Source organism: Lolium rigidum, chromosome 6 (genome assembly GCF_022539505.1).
Source record: "Lolium rigidum isolate FL_2022 chromosome 6, APGP_CSIRO_Lrig_0.1, whole genome shotgun sequence".
NCBI classification, from domain to species: Eukaryota; Viridiplantae; Streptophyta; class Magnoliopsida; order Poales; family Poaceae; genus Lolium; species Lolium rigidum.
Genome location: NC_061513.1, coordinates 114,889,423 through 114,906,589, shown reverse-complemented (window position 1 = coordinate 114,906,589; position 17,167 = coordinate 114,889,423). Strand labels below are relative to the sequence as shown.

At 43.3% G+C, this 17,167-nt stretch overlaps 2 protein-coding genes across 2 annotated transcripts; one reads left to right on the top strand and one right to left on the bottom strand.

Moving 5' to 3' along the window:
- Positions 1-5,083: 5,083 nt before the first annotated feature.
- LOC124665160 (protein RETARDED ROOT GROWTH, mitochondrial-like) lies at positions 5,084-7,506 on the top strand. The gene is made up of 7 exons (XM_047202563.1): positions 5,084-5,385; positions 5,569-5,680; positions 5,815-5,974; positions 6,132-6,280; positions 6,370-6,521; positions 6,999-7,113; positions 7,201-7,506. The coding sequence occupies exons 1-7, from the start codon at positions 5,084-5,086 to the stop codon at positions 7,336-7,338; spliced, it is 1,128 nt and encodes a 375-aa protein (XP_047058519.1). The 3' UTR covers positions 7,339-7,506.
- A 2,327-nt stretch (positions 7,507-9,833) lies between these two features.
- Positions 9,834-10,437, bottom strand: LOC124663160 (mavicyanin-like). Its single transcript, XM_047200890.1, has 2 exons — positions 10,263-10,437; positions 9,834-10,177 (listed from the first exon to the last, which is right to left on the bottom strand). Exons 1-2 carry the CDS (start codon positions 10,435-10,437, stop codon positions 9,834-9,836), a joined length of 519 nt encoding a protein of 172 aa, XP_047056846.1.
- Positions 10,438-17,167: the final 6,730 nt, after the last annotated feature.

Here is a 17,167-nt window from a genome sequence, read left to right as displayed (position 1 = left end):
GACGGCAACCATGCAAGAAAATCCAAAATTAATTTAGCAAAGAAAGATCTGAAGTACCATAGCAAAATAAATTTAATCTTCCAACACCACCATTGACGGCGGAAAGAAGATCTCGTTGTTGAACGAAGGGCCAAATATCACTTATTGCAAACGATGGTATCTTCATTGTTGCGGAGGCCAAAAATAAAACGGCTATTAAAACCCTAAGCTTTTTTTTGCAGGAAAGATCTAAATATATTCCATGAGTTCACAAGAAGTACAAAGCACCTCAAATATAATAAAAATTACATCAAGATCATTGGACCACCTAAAAACCACTAATGCAGCCAGAGTGAGCCCCGTCGACGCACTGTTGTCGCTGATCTCTTACTGGAGTCGGCCTGACGTTTTCAATGATAGTCCAGAAGTCTTCGTGCACATGCCCCAAAGGACCAACGCCCCAGAACCAAAGTCGTCGCCATTGAACCATTGGATTGTTCTAAATCTTCTAACACTAAACCTACAACAGATTTAGACTGGACGAGATCCACCACTCCAGGGAAGCGGATCTCCGCCCTCCTGAACGCCACCGGCGAGAATACCGTTGACGAGGTGGACGGAAGGAGGCGGGTATATATTTTTGTCCTGCATAACACCGCCATAGCCACCATTACGACGACGCCGGTTAACCAAACTCTTACTTTAGGGAACTTTCTACAGTGTCGAGCGCAGGTCCGAGATCTCCACCACATCACGCCGTCGGAGTGGCTAGCAGAGGAGACGAGGACCCGTCGATTCCCGACCATGCACAAGCCTGTGTAACTCTGCTCGTTAATTGTTTCAGCTGATGCGTATTATCCATGCTTTTTTTGCATGATAAATTTTAAAGTTTTGTGTACACGTTTTCGTGTGAATGGAGTGAAGGGTCCGTATGGACTGCTCCACCGTTGCTAGGCAAAACAATGTTATTCATGAAAATTACTTAATAAAATTGGCATTCTTGCAGGTTGATCGCGGATGGGTGGAGGATACTGGCTTGGCTTCAATAAACGAGGTGTCTAATCTTCAGGTTGAAACCTCAAGATCTAGTCTTAATTGGTTGTGTCTAGCAATGGTCTTGTAGAAGATTTTTATTTTTGAGAGTGTGGACCTCTTCCATGGTGAAAATCTATGATCTATGATCATGACGATGACGGTTCTTGTGCAATGTTTCTTTCTTAGAAGCGTCATTTTTGGAGAAGATAGACGATGGTGTTGTCTTGATGGTGTTTGGTGTGCTGAAAATAAATTGTTGTAGCGAAGATTTTTTTTTTGCAATTGTTATTTTGCTAGGTGTATCCGTATTGACGTTTGGCCACTGCCGTTGCTGCTTCACGATACTAATATATATTACTTTGTCAAAAGAATTAACGAGCTGAGATCCACATAAAGAAAAAGAGGGTTGGAGTTCATGGGTGAAACGTCGCAAGCGCAAGGAAGCCGCACCAATAATTGTTAGGGTTTTGTAGTCTACTCCCTATTTCTCTGCGCTTATCCGTGGTGCCGTTCACAATTCGCATATTTGAGGCTAGGGGTAGGGACATTCTTATAGTGTTTCCAAAGAATACACCTCTTATACAGATAAAATTCCTAGTTCTTTAAACTAGTTTTCGGGTTAGAGCCCAGATCAAAATACCAACCACGATATAATTTGTCTGTTAACAGATTCTACCCTTTCCGTCCCTGGAACACGTACCTGTAAGCAATGCGCCATGATCATGTCTAAATTCCATTAATCATGCAAGTCGCTATTAGGGCTGTAACCTAATCCACGACCATGTTTCTTCCAATTATCAATGTACGTGAGTAGTCTTTCCAATATATACACAATATAGTGTATTCCATTGATAATCGACCAGCTTCCTTAGGCATGACCATGCACTAAGTATCTTCCAGCAAGTATATTTAATTCCATGTCAAGTAATGCATATTTTCACAATGAGGTATTCCAAATATAAAATAATTCCAAGTAATCTTAAATATAGTTGCAGGACACATAATTCCAACAGTAATACGCAGAAAATGATGGCTTTGCTTCGTTAGACTGAGAGGCGATTTGCGCAGAGGATCCCGTATAATCCACTCAGCAATGATGCAACGATGTGTGTGTCAGCACTGACCAGTGTGTATTTGGTTGGATCCACTTGTCAACGATATGGCGATTCGCCAAGCAGGCAAGAGAAGATAGCTCAGCGTCAAATGTTCCGGGGAAAAATACACTTAGTTCAGTTGACGATTCAGAAAAATAATCTCCTAAAATACTCGCGAAAAGGAAAGAAAGTCGTGGGCAGCAGTGATCAATGTCAGGACATCGGATGACGCAAACGACTAAATGTTGGGTCAGCCTGGCCGCGACCGGCGCTGCTCATGGTGGCAAAGGTGGAGGTTGAACGACAGCGGCGCTACGGTAGAGGTTGTGCGGCGGCTAGAATTTAGTGTGGGAGGAGATAAGATACGCGCGCCCCTATTTATATAGGCTGGAGGCGGACGACGGTCGCGACACGCGTGGCATCGCTATTATTTCGTGCGCAGAGGTAGGCGATAGCCGAACGACCTTTTGCGCCGGAGATGCTCTAAGAAACTTTTTCACGAACAGGACGGATGTGCGTTTGTGCGTCGTGCACGCCAAACCGAAACATGTTTCTATTTTTTATCAGCGTCTCTAACAGAGAAAATACACGCCGTAGGAACGATGACTTCAGTGCAGGTACTGCATGTGAAAAACAATGTCGCTTACCAGTTTGACTTTCCTAGCTCAAAGGTTCAGATCTGTGGATTTACTGAAACAGCTTTCTCTCTCAAGTGGGGCATCCCTCTTATTTGCATCCTATCACGGATTCTATAAACAATAATGCTCGGTCACAAAGATTTTCCCTTTGGTAGAACCATTATCCTGGTGGGCTCAAGGTTATTCGACAGTCAGGATATAGGTAGCTTAGGTAGGATGGCTTTAGCTTGTTCAAAAAAAAAGTAGGATGGCTTTAGAGCATGTCTCCGAAAGCACACACAAATAATGTTCCCGAGTGGGAAAAAGGTAAGGGGAACTTATGCTTGAAGCATAAGCAGATCAGCTAGAATGATAGGGGCTTGAAAGATGAAGTATGTTGTTGATGCAGGTAAAGACATTCCGCAGCAAAAATGTCGGAGTATAATGACGATTTCAAATAAGTAGGGGTATTTAGAAATTGTATAATGACTATTGCGACTATGTTCCAACATCAAGATGGTGAACCAAGCACCGATTCACATAGGGGGTGGAAACTTGTGTTCTAGCCTTTAAGGAATTGACGTTGTTACCTTGTCGAAGGTGTCGTTTCCTTATCGATGTGTTGGCGTTCAATGGTTGGTTTCAGAATCTAGGATGAAAATCTTTGTATTGGCTGTTCGAACCGGAGTTGACGATGGCGGTGCGAGGACATGCTTCCCTTTCTGAATGTGTTGACGCATAAGAAGTCGACTTAGATGTTAAATTCATATCATGTGATGTTGTCTATGTTACGTATTATACTTGTTGATGATTTTGGCCTTTGCTTTGCATCAACTTTAATAAAGAGGGTTGTGTGCATCATTTTGATGCAGATGCCAGGGTTTCCCAGCCTTCTTTCGAAAAAATAATTAGAATTTTTAGAAATCTCATTTCTTTGCGGACATGAGTTTCTTTTTCTATCGACGAAGTGTTACTTTCCTGAGGAATTTCTACACCGAGTTCATAAATATGACTTTGAGTTCAAAAAATCCAAAGAACTGTACTCTAGCAAGCTACTATAACATAGACATTGTCAACAAAAAGAATCTAATTGAAAGATTGTATGGAGCATCGTTCTTGCAAAATTATGCCGAAGTACGATCTCCAATGTAGCCACCAAACTCCTTTCCAAAGGGCTATGGAGGTTCAGACCGAAGTGCCCACACCGGCACCCATTAGCAAATTTGTGATAAAAATATCAACATTTAGAATCTCAAATCAATACCATCGAAGTCACCATAAAATGTATTTTAATATGACCTAGGAAATGCTATTTGACCTAGGATAACATTTGCTAAGAACCGGTGTATTGTGAAAGACCTAATGTTGGACGATTTTTATATGATGGAAAAGGCGGTAGGAGAATTTATAGCTCCCAACCACTTTGCCCTCCTATAGTCCTATGAACAGTGCACTTATTTATTATTTTTCTTGCTAAAGAATTGTGTATTATAAAATTCTTATTTATGTGGAATTCCATAACCTCTATGTCATGAAAACTATATCCTATATCATAGTGTAACTCACTTTCATGAATTCTTGTAACTCTTGTATAGTCAATTCTCTCATGGATATATATATTCAGGACTTTGTACGCATTGGGAGAACATGAATAAGACGATCAAGCTTCTTTTCTCACTACCTCAGTAATGTGCATTTTCCGACATTCAATTCGTAATTATATTATATAACATGTGACCATCACGACCATCTCAAGATTATTGTGAACATCATATTCTTTTCAACGGTGGGATGTTATTTGACCACTCTTTATTTGAATATGTTCTTGTTCTTGTTAATGTGATTTATATTTCACATTTTGTATGTTGTAGTTTTCTATGTCAAATCTTGCCAAACTCGATTTTGTGGCTTTGGAAATCACCGGCATGGGTACTAGATGCTGAAATTCACTTGAATATCAATGAGCTCGGTGAAACAATCAAAGAAGAAAAGAAAGAATCTAGCCAAAATGAAACTAAGGCTGAATACATAGAAAGATCCACTTGTTCATTGATACAAGTTGAAATCACCAGGAAACAGTTATTTCTCGCTAAAGCTCGTGATTGGCAGGATTTTCATTTTCAGGTATAAAAAGATTAGTCCTGTTAACGGGCCGCGCCCGCGCCAGATGCGGGCTTTGTCAAGAACTCTTCAGGCGTTGTGGCCCTAACGCAATTCGTCACGGCCCAAATCCAGGCTATAAAGCCCATGCCTGCCCGTCCATTCCTTTCTCCGCAAGAACAAAACGAGTGATTTACGGGGCGACCGGAGCTCGCTTGGCTGCTCGCGTCGTGGCGCGGCACCAAGTAGCTCGAACCCATGGGGCGGCTGCGCGCGTGCCTCCGTCTCCGCCGCCTCCTCGAGACGAGGCCGCCGCCATCGAGCCCCTCTCCGGCGCGCGTGCCGCACTTCTCTTCCCGCACGTCGCCCTTCTCATCCGCCGTGGCGGTCGCGGCCGCCGCGCCCCATGACTGCCGCGACTCTGGCCTCGGGAGCTCGGCCTACTGGGCCTGGATCCGGGCGGCGGCGGAGGCGGCCCCGGCGCCCGCGCCTCCTCAGGACGAGGAGGAGGAGGGCCTCTCGCGCTACATCCCCGTCAAAGCCTACTTCCTCTCCACCAGGTGAGATTGAACGCGCGAGTTCTTGCACACTAGGTGTTTGATGGTTTGTCTCAAAGGAAAAGCTTGTTAGCGTGCTACTGTGTTCATCCATTTTCTCATGTAACATTGTCATGAACTCCCACGGTGATATTGTGCAGAGGAGTGAAACAATTGTTTGATTTTGTTGCTCCACCTCTGTGACAGCATTGATCTGAAGAGCATGCAGGCCGAACATTTCAGCGACGTGGTACCTCAGTCGACCCGATCGCTGAATTACATTGCGCTGCGGTACTCTGAATTCCCTCCAGAGATCATGGTTAGTGGGTCCAACTTAGCAGCACTGCATATTTTGAGGGCCAAGAATCGTATTCATGTTTGATCATTTGCTGAACGTGCTGTTGTAGTGTACATAAGAGATAAGACAGACTCCTTTCCCCATCGTTTTTGCAGGACATTGGAGTGAGGGATAACAAATTTTGCTATCGCTACGTGGTTGTCTTCCAATATGGTTCTGCCGTGCTATTTAATATTGCTGATCATGAAGCTGAGCACTATCTTGATATGATCAGGAATCATGCTTCGGGATGGCTTCCAGAGATGAGAAAAGATGGTATGTCTCACTGTCTGCCCTATTATTTTAGTAGCTGCCAAGAGAGCAAACATCCAGACAGAATATGGTTACTAAAGATCTTAGCGCTTAATCCGCTTTTGTAACACTGAACCTGCACTATATTCTCACATGATGGCATTTATTTCACAATGAACAGATTATGCAGTAGTTGAGAAGCCATCCCTGACAACATGGATGAAAGGAGGGCTTGATTATATAGCTCTTAAAAGTGTAGACACTGATGGAATTCGCATCATTTCAAGTGTTCTCGGTCAAAGTATCGCACTTGATCATTACATACGGCAGGTACTTAGATTTAGCAGAGGCGACAACCTATCACCATGTGGTTGCAAGGTTTCAACTTTATTCTTATAGTTTAAGATGCTACTTTATAGGTCGATGATATGGTTGAGGAATTTACTGAGATCAATCGTGTCATGGAGAAGACTGGGGACTTCACAATGAAAAGGAAGAAGCTCTTTCAACTTGTGGGCAAGGCTAACTCTAATCTTGCGGATGTTATCATCAGACTTGGCCTTTTCGACAGGTATGCCATCTATACTCCAAGGGTCACACTCCCTCCTTCTGCATATTCTGTCACATGTACCATCACATGTAACTCTGTCTAAAGATAAGAAAACATGTAACTTGAGATGCTACTCAGGTAGGAGTATATCATATCCGTAGACCAGTGTGATACTCACATGTCACCTTTTTTTGGAAAAAGTAACCAGTAGCATTAATTTATGCTGTTCACTGAAAACCTTTCCCCTTGCTTCCAATAAAGCTTGATGCTTTTGTTCACAAAACCTAGTAATGACAAAGTGCCATGGTTCTCTGTTTTACTAGCCTTGTCTGGTACATCGAGGTTCAAAGAACCTGATAATACACCATGATTCTCTGTTTTACTAGCCAGAGATTAGCCAGGACAAACATGAAAAAAAAGATACTTTAAAGTTAATCACTGAATTGCACTACATCAGATAGCATCACCTTGTTTTCTATCGTAATATCTTTTCGACAGGTCTGAAATTGCTTGGAAAAATTCGAATTACGCACAAATTTTGGAGTATCTTCGGGAAGAATATGAACTGAATCAACGTTTTGGAAGCCTGGACTTCAAACTGAAATTCGTGGAGGTAATGTGCTTGTTCTTCTTGAGTGCAATATTTGATTTCTTTTGTTCTTTTCAAGTTCTCGTTTACTTATAAATATTGTTGTAACAGCACAACATTCATTTTCTTCAAGAAGTGCTCCAAAATAGAAGATCAGATTTGCTGGAGTGGGGCGTTATAATACTACTGACTATTGAGATTGTGATCTCACTATATGAAATTATCAAGGACTCCAGCATGATGTCTTGAAAGCACAGATCTCAGTCATCATCTACAGTTATACTCATTGGCCCATAGCATCGTGTACTAGAGTAGTAATGCAGACTCTTTCCCCTTCTGTATCAGTTCCCTACTGATCTCTAACCTCAGTGGAAAGCAAGTTGACTTGGGGCTATGTTCCTCGAAGCACTTTCCTCATTGCTCTTTTTGTTTTTGTTTTTTGGAGTGCACTTTCTTTTGGCTGCTCTGGCATTTCCTAGGAATGCATATTTTTTTGGGTTTGTTCACCCTTTTGTTCCAACTAAGTTTTATAGCTGACAAAGTCAGAAATTAGTTACTCCATTCACCAATGATCAACAACATTCATGGATTGATGGATAGTACTTTCTTATATTATGTGCTCTGTTCTCAACAACACTGCTGCAAGTGTTCAGTTACTATTAGGCTTTGTTTGGATGTCTATATTCAGCCATTGAATTGGACTCCAGTGCCAATTGCCAAATAAACGAATGCATTGAAATGGATTGCAATTCAAGATCTTTTATTTTTTATGTACACATGTAACTTGGATTGCGAGTTTCCTATCCATCCATGTAGCTGATGTGCCCGCCTCCCTCTCCACATGGAGCATGGAAGGTGAAGGGAGGCCGACCCTCGCAAGGTCCAAGAAGACAAGATACTCACCTGAGGTGCTCAGTATGTCAGAATTGCTCAATGCATTATCAGACGACTTGGCTACCCAATAAAATCAACATACCGTAGGTGCACACAAAAGCAAATAAATGCGATGCCGGTATAATCATCAATCACAGTTCAAAGGAAAAAAGTTGCAAGATGCCTAAGAATGAACACAATACTCCTGCTTCATCGCTGTCGGTGGTGTGAAGTGATGAATGTTTTCGTTTTGCACGAACTTTCCAAGGACTGATACGGCGGATGATTGAGAGGCTCGCCGGTGGCCAAGGAGCCAAGCATCTCTGCACACGTACGCACACATGATGCATGGAAAGAGGAAGCAACAACGGTTGTGTAATACTATGGAGATGATGACTTGCCCTTGATTGGGAAATCGGGTGGGAACTAGAAACTACGTTCAGAGAATATGTCAAAATTACCATTACATGGATGAGGCAAAAGTCCAGAATACCCTTCTGTGTGAAGGGTTAGAGCATACCAAGTTGCGGCCCATCCCGTACGACTCGTTTTGTCCGGCGAGACCCAATAACTTGTCCGGCGCCTTTAGGCTGACCCGACCCAAGAGGGGTGCTTGGAAATGGACGCAATACGTTACTCACACCACGTAGAATATCGGTTGGCGGACTAGCCATGTCATTGGCACATGTGTTAGTCACCCTAATGAAATGTAGGCGTCAACAGCCAGTGCCGCCCAAGAATAAGAACCAGAGGGTCGCGAGCGGTGGTGGTAGGTGCCTAGACACACCCTCGACACTAGTGTCGCCCACATCAACCTTGAGTCCATGTTGTGTGGGTTGAGTGTTCAGGTTCAAAAGCACCCATGGTCAACCCCAAACTAAGATATTTTTTTTGGTTGAAATGAGGCAAAATACTTGCCATTTTCATTAATAAAGAGAAGAATAGATGACCGGTTTATTCACGAAAAACCGGCCAAAAGGGGTACAAATACCCTCACCGGCCGTCGTGGAACACGACCGTCGCGAAGGCGCCACACACAACCACCCTGGCTACCCACATAAGCTGCACACACAGAACTGAAGCGAGATGTCGAGGTTGCTCACCAGCATCATCGTCATCACTCTGCAACGACTTTAATTTCCCGAAAGAAATGACCACCGAAGACCTCGCCGTAGCGGCATCGTAAAGCTTAAGTCGGCCTATGCCAAATAGGTGACACACCTCACGCATAGGCTGGCAACTCCGACTCTAATGACAGGCTCCGGAGAGGAGATGCAAACTAAGATTATGGCAATTACCACATACATAGAGTAGATAAGTGGATCCTCATGCAACTTGGTTATGACTTACGAGTGTGTATATATGCGTGGACGTGTGGTGATGCAAGATTGCATGAAGAACACACACAATTCATACCTTCCATCGATCAAAATCCCACACTAAGAATTTGGAAGAGTGAGGGTAAACCTGGAGGTTTTTGCATCTCTCGAGTTGTGAATTTCAGTCCTAAGTGGATTCTCTACAATAATGTGTATCGTTTTCATTCATCATCTTCTTTGCATATTGTATCCGTTATTTTTTTCCCTTCATGATTTAACCCACCTGGAGTATTTTTGTTCCAACACTTGCATGTGCTGTTTTGTTTCTTTTACATTTGCGTCATTGCGTGTATGCAATACTAGTACGTACAGTACATACCAAAATGCCGGAAGCTAAACGCGGAAATCGCGCAAATGTCAAACCGGGAATCGCGATTCATCAAAGCACGCTACCTTAGTCAGTAAGTACTTTCCATACATGGCCACACATGACAAATGAGTTAAGAGCCTGGACGGCGCAATACTACCGTGAACAAATCGCAATCCGAGACATCACGCCGCAAACGGCAAACCGAAAACCGCCGCGCACAGCGAGGCGGCGGCAGCCGCGAGAGCCCACGACGAAAGCCCGGCGGAGACGGCGGCGCCGCTGGCTGACGGCGCTATGGCTGACGGCGGCGGCGCTGGGCGCGGCTCGACGAGCACGGTGACCTTCATGCCGTTCCAGCAGTAGCCGCGGCTGCAGATGAAGTAGTAGCGGCCGGTGCGGTTGAGCTGGATGACATAGTTGCGGCCCCGGTTGTAGCTGACGACGGGGTTGCTCGGGTCGCACTTCTGGTACGCCGCCTCGTCGGCCACCTGCACCACGTCGTACATGTCCTTCTCGTAGTTGAACTCTGCGCACGTACACGAGCGCGGATCAATTAGGTCGGAAAGTGGGGAGGAGAGACAGGGAGAGAGTGAGCGAGGTGAGATGCGTACGGAGCCAGTCGTCGACATGGAAGTGGTACTTGTCGGGCCAGGCGGTGTAGTTGACGTTGGGCGCCCAGTTCTGCTTGTCGCCGACGACGAACTTGGTCGCCGCTGAGGGGGCCGGCGCCGCCGCCGCGAAGAGGAGGAGCGTCAGGAGGGGGACGAGATTGCGCGCGGCTGCCATTCTTGGAGACCGAGATATCGGTGGGGACGAGAGAGATGAAGGGGGTGGAACGCGTGAAGCCGGGAGCGAGGGTATTTATGGGTGAACCGGCGACCGGGAATACGAACAAGCTACTAGCTAGCCCGCGTGTGTTGTGGGCGGCTGGTGCCAGGCGGTACGCGGTCACACGGTGAGAGCTCATGGTAGCTGGCCGTATGCAGCCGAGACATTGCTGGAGCGTTTCTGGTAGAGTAGAATGCATTTTGCGTGACTTCCGTTCCTGATGGGATCGGCCGCGCTTTGCTGGCCGGCGACTTCCGGTAATTTCTACGGTATCTAGTTTGCCGCCATTGGAGTTTACATTTTTGTAGTTTTTGAGCAGACGGCTGGTGTTGGGATTTTCTGTTGCTCACTTTCTCTTGCGTTGCGTCTCGGCCGACAGAATCGATCGTCTGATTTGTTCGTGCCACGATTTGCCCGGTGCAGCGAGTAAAATTCCTATTTAGGGCATCTCCAACGCGGGTACGCAAAACATCCGCGTGCCTCCTTTTGGGTAAAAACGCGTCCCAACGCGCGGACGCAAATGCAAAACGGACGGCCAATAAAGTCCGGGGCGACCCAAATCCGACTCAAATTTTGGCGGACTTTGCGTCTGTCCAAATAGCTCGGGACGGCTCCGGACGTCCGCTTTATCCACCCAGGCCCACAGCTTCTCTCTCCTTGATGTCTACGGGTGCTTCTATTCTTGTAGACAGTGTTGGGCCTCCAAGAGCAGAGGTTTGTAGAACAGCAGCAAATTTCCCTTAAGTGGATCACCCAAGGTTTATCGAACTCAGGGAGAAAGAGGTCAAAGGTATCCCTCTCATGCAACCCTGCAACCACAAAGCAAGAAGTCTCTTGTGTCCCCAACACACCTAATAGGTGCACTAGTTCGGCGAAGAGATAGTGAAATACAGGTGGTATAAATAAGTATGAGCGAGTGGCAACGGCACCGGAAAAGTGCTTTGCCCGGGACGATAAACAAGCAGTAGTAACGCAGCGAGTATTAACGCGATAAAACAGTAAACAAGCAGCTATAGCAGTATTTAGGAACAAGGCCTAGGGATTAGACTTTCACTAGTGGACACTCTCAACTTTGATCACATAACAGAATAGATAAATGCATACTCTACACTCTCTTGTTGGATGATGAACACCACTAATTGCGTAGGATTACACAAACCCTCAATGCCGGAGTTAACAAGCTCCATAATATTCAATGTTCATATTTAAATAACCTTAGAGTGCATGACGAGATCAACACAACTAAACCAAGTACTAACATAGCATGCACACTGTCACCTTCACACTATGTAGGAGGAATAGATCACATCAATACCATCATAGCAATAGGTAACTTCATAATCTACAAGAGATCATAATCATAGCCTACGCCAAGTACTAACACGGATGCACACACTATCACCATTACACCGTGCGGAGGAATAAACTACTTTAATAACATCACTAGAGTAGCACATGGATAAATTGTGATACAAAACACATTGCAATCATAAAGGGATATAAATAAGCACTTCACTATGCCATTCATAACGAGTGAATAAGTATTCTGTGAAATATAGCCTAAGAGACCCACACGGTGCACACACTGTCACCTTTACACACGTGGGACAAGGAGTCTCCGGAGATCACATAAGTAAAACCCACTTGACTAGCATAATGACATCTAGATTACAAGCATCATCATATGAATCTCAATCATGTAAGGCAGCTCATGAGATTATTGTATTGAAGTACATAGGAGAGAGATGAACCACATAGCTACCGGGTACAGCCCCGAGCCTCGATGGAGAACTACTCCCTCTTCATGGGAGACAGCAGTGTTGATGAAGATGGCGGTGGTGTCGATGGAGGAGCCTTCCGGGAGCACTTCCCCGTCCCGGCGGCGTGCCGGAACAGAGACTCCTGTCCCCAGATCTTGGCTTCGTGATGGCGGCGGCTCTGGAAGGTTTCTCGTACCGTGGCTTTTCCGTATCGAGGTTTTAGGTCAGGGACCTTTATATAGGCGAAGAGGCGGCGTCAGAAGGTCAACGAGGCGACGACACAATAGGGGGGCGTGGGCCCCCCTTGGCCGCGCCAGGGTCATGTGTGGTGGGCCTGTGGCCCCCCTCTGGCGACTCTCGGGTGTTCTGGAAGCTTCGTGGAAAAATAGGATGCTGGGCCTTGATTTCGTCCGATTCGAGAATATTTCCTTACTAGGATTTCGGAACCAAAAACAGACAGAAAACAGAACCGGCCCTTCGGCATCTCGTCAATAGGTTAGTTCGGAAAATGCATAAATACGACATATAATGTGTATAAAACATGTAGATATCATCAATAATGTAGCATGGAACATAAGAAATTATCGATACGTCGGAGACGTATCAGCATCCCTAAGCTTAGTTCTCGCTCGTCCCGAGCGAGTAAACGATAACAAAGATAATTTCTTGAGTGACATGCCATCATAACCTTGGTCATACTATTGTAAGCATATGTAATGAATGCAGCGATCAAAACAATGGTAATGACATGAGTAAACAAATGAATCATAAAGCAAAGACTTTTCATGAATAGTACTTTCAAGACAAGCATCAATAAGTCTTGCACAAGAGTTAACTCATAAAGCTATAAATCAAAGTAAAGGTATTGAAGCAACACAAAGGAAGATTAAGTTTCAGCGGTTGCTTTCAACTTAAAACATGTATATCTCATTGATATTGTCAACATAGAGTAATATAACAAGTGCAATATGCAAGTATGTAGAAATCAATGCACAGTTCACACAAGTGTTTGCTTCTTGAGGTGGAGAGAAATAGGTGAACTGACTCAACATAAAATTAAAACAAAGGTCCTTCAAAGAGGAAAGCATCGATTGCTATATTTGTGCTAGAGCTTTGGTTTTGAAAACATAAAGAGAGCATAAAAGTAAAATTTTGAGAGGTGTTTGTTGTTGTCAACGAATGGTAGTGGGCACTCTAACCCCCTTGCCGGACAAACCTTCAAAGAGCGGCTCCCATGAATTATTTTTATTTTTGGGTGGCACTCCTTCCAACCTTTCTTTCACAAACCATGGCTAACCGAATCCTCGGGTGCACTGCCAACAATCTCATACCATGAAGGAGTGCCTTTTTATTTTAGTTTTATTATGATGACACTCCTCCCCGCCTTTGCTTTCTCAAGCCATGGCTAACCGAATCCTTCGGGTGCCGTCCAACAATCACATACCATGGAGGAGTGTCTATTTAGGTTAATTAATTTGGGACTGGGAATCTCATTGCCAGCTCTTTTTGCAAAATTATTGGATAAGCGGATGAAGCCACTAGTCCATTGGTGAAAGTTGCCCAACAAGAATGAAAGATAAACACCACATACTTCCTCATGAGATATAAAACATTGACACAAATCAGAGGTGATAAATTTTGAATTATTTAAAGGTAGCACTCAAGCAATTTACTTTGGAATGGCGGAGAAATACCATGTTGTAGGTAGGTATGGTGGACACAAATGGCATAGTGGTTGGCTCAAGGATTTTGGATGCATGAGAAGTATTCCCTCTCGATACAAGGCTTAGGCTAGCAAGGTTATTTGAAACAAACACAAGGATGAACCGGTGCAAGCAAAACTCACATAAAAGACATATTGAAAATATTATAAGACTCTACACCGTCTTCCTTGTTGTTCAAAACTCAATACTAGAAATTATCTAGACTTTAGAGAGACCAAATATGCAAACCAAATTTTAGCAAGCTCTATGTATTTCTTCATTAATAGGTGCAAAGTATATGATGCAAGAGCTTAAGCATGAGCACAACAATTTCCAAGTATCACATTATCCAAGACATTTTATCAATTACTACATGTAGCATTTCCCGTTTCCAACCATATAACAATTAACGAAGCAGTTTCAACCTTCGCCATGAACATTAAAAGCTAAGAACACATGTGTTCATATGAACCAGCGGAGCGTGTCTCTCTCCCACACAAGCATTTATTCAAACAAAAACAAAAACAAAAACACACAGACGCTCCAAGTAAAGTACATAAGATGTGATGGAATAAAAATATAGTTTCAGGGGAGGAACCTGATAATGTTGTCGATGAAGAAGGGGATGCCTTGGGCATCCCCAAGCTTAGATGCTTGAGTCTTCTTGAAATATGCAGGGGTGAACCACCGGGGCATCCCCAAGCTTAGAGCTTTCACTCTTCTTGATCATAGTATATCATCCTCCTCTCTTGACCCTTGAAAACTTCCTCCACACCAAACTCGAAACAACTCATTAGAGGGTTAGTGTACAATAAAAATTCATATGTTCAGAGGTGACATAATCATTCTTAACACTTCTGGACATTGCACAAAGCTACTGGACATTAATGGAACAAAGAAATTCATCCAACATAGCAAAAGAGGCAATGCGAAATAAAAGGCAGAATCTATCAAAACAGAACAGTCCGTAAAGATGGATTTTATTGAGGCACCAGACTTGCTCAAATGAAAATTCCCGAATTGAATGAAAGTTGCGTACATATCTGAGGATCACGCACGTAAATTGGCATATTTTTCTGAGCTACCTACAGAGAGGCAGGTCGAAATTCGTGACGACGAAAGAAATCTGTTTCTGCGCAGTAATCCAAATCTAGTATGAACCTTACTATCAAAGACTTTACTTGGCACAACAATGCAACAAAACTAAGATAAGGAGAGGTTGCTAAAGTAGTAACAACTTCCAAGACACAAATATAAAATAGAGGTACTGTAGCAAAATAAACACATGGGTTATCTCCCAAGAAGTGCTTTCTTTATAGCCATTAAGATGGGCTCAGCAGTTTTAATGATGCACTCGCAAGAAATAGTAGTTGAAGCAAAAGAGAGCATCAAGAGGCAAATTCAAAACAAATTTAAGTCTAACATGCTTCCTATGCATAGGAGTTTTGTAAATAAACAAGTTCATGAAGAAAAAAGTAACAAGCATAGGAAGATAGAACAAGTGTAGCTTCAAAAATTTCAGTACATAGAGAGGTGTTTTAGTAACATGAAAATTTATACAACCATATTTTCCTCTCTCATAATAACTTTCAGTAGAAACATGAGCAAACTCAACAATATAACTATCACATAAAGCATTCTTATCATGAGTCTCATGCATAAAATTATTACTCTCCACATAGGCATAATCAATTTTATTAGTTGTAGTGGGAGCAAATTCAACAAAGTAGATATCATTATTATTCTCATCATCAAATATAGGAGGCATATTGTAATCATAATCAAATTTATCCTCCATAACAGGCAGTACTAAAAGACCAATATCATTATAATCATCATAAATAGGAGGCAAAGTATCATCAAAGTAAATTTTCTCCTCAATGCTTGGGGGACTAAAAAGATCATGCTCATCGAACCGACTTCCCCAAGCTTAGAACTTTCTATATCATTAGCAACAATGGTATTCAAAGTGTTCATACTAATATGTTCCATGGGTTTTTCAATTTTTGCATCAAACCATCCATGTCTTAAATCAGGAAATAGAATAAGAAGCTCATTGTTGTCCATTATGCCAAACTAGTGTAAACAAGAAACAAAAATATGCAATTGCAGGATCTAAAGGAAATAGCTTCGAGTACTTACAACGGTGCCGGAAAAGTGCTTAGTAGCCGAGATCCGGAGTGTGAGTACCTTTTACCTTTCCTCCCCGGCAACGGCGCCAGAAAATAGCTTGATGTCTACGGGTGCTTCTATTCTTGTAGACAGTGTTGGGCCTCCAAGAGCAGAGGTTTGTAGAACAACAGCAAGTTTCCCTTAAGTGGATCACCCAAGGTTTATCGAAATCAGGGAGGAAGAGGTCAAAGGTATCCCTCTCATGCAACCCTGCAACCACAAAGCAAAAAGTCTCTTGTGTCCCCAACACACCTAATAGGTGCACTAGTTCGGCGAAGAGATAGTGAAATACAGGTGGTATAAATAAGTATGAGCAGTGGCAACGGCACTCGGAAAAGTGCTTTGCCCGGGACAGTAAACAAGCGTAGTAACGCAGCAGTAGTAACGCAATAAAACAAGTAAACAAGCAGCTATAGCAAGTATTTAGGAACAAGGCCTAGGGATTAGACTTTCACTAGTGGACACTCTCAACTTTGATCACATAACGAGAATAGATAAATGCATACTCTACACTCTCTTGTTGGATGATGAACACCACTAATTGCGTAGGATTACACGAACCCTCAATGCCGGAGTTAACAAGCTCCACAATATTCAATGTTCATATTTAAATAACCTTAGAGTGCATGACAGATCAACACAACTAAACCAAGTACTAACATAGCATGCACACTGTCACCTTCACACTATGTAGGAGGAATAGATCACATCAATACCATCATAGCAATAGTTAACTTCATAATCTACAAGAGATCATAATCATAGCCTACGCCAAGTACTAACACGGATGCACACACTGTCACCATTACACCGTGCGGGAGGAATAAACTACTTTAATAACATCACTAGAGTAGCACATGGATAAATTGTGATACAAAACACATTGCAATCATAAAGGGATATAAATAAGCACTTCACTATGCCATTCATAACGGTGAATAAGTATTCCGTGAAATATAGCCTAAGAGACCCACACGGTGCACACACTTGTCACCTTTACACACGTGGGACAAGGAGTCTCCGGAGATCACATAAGTAAAACCCACTTGACTA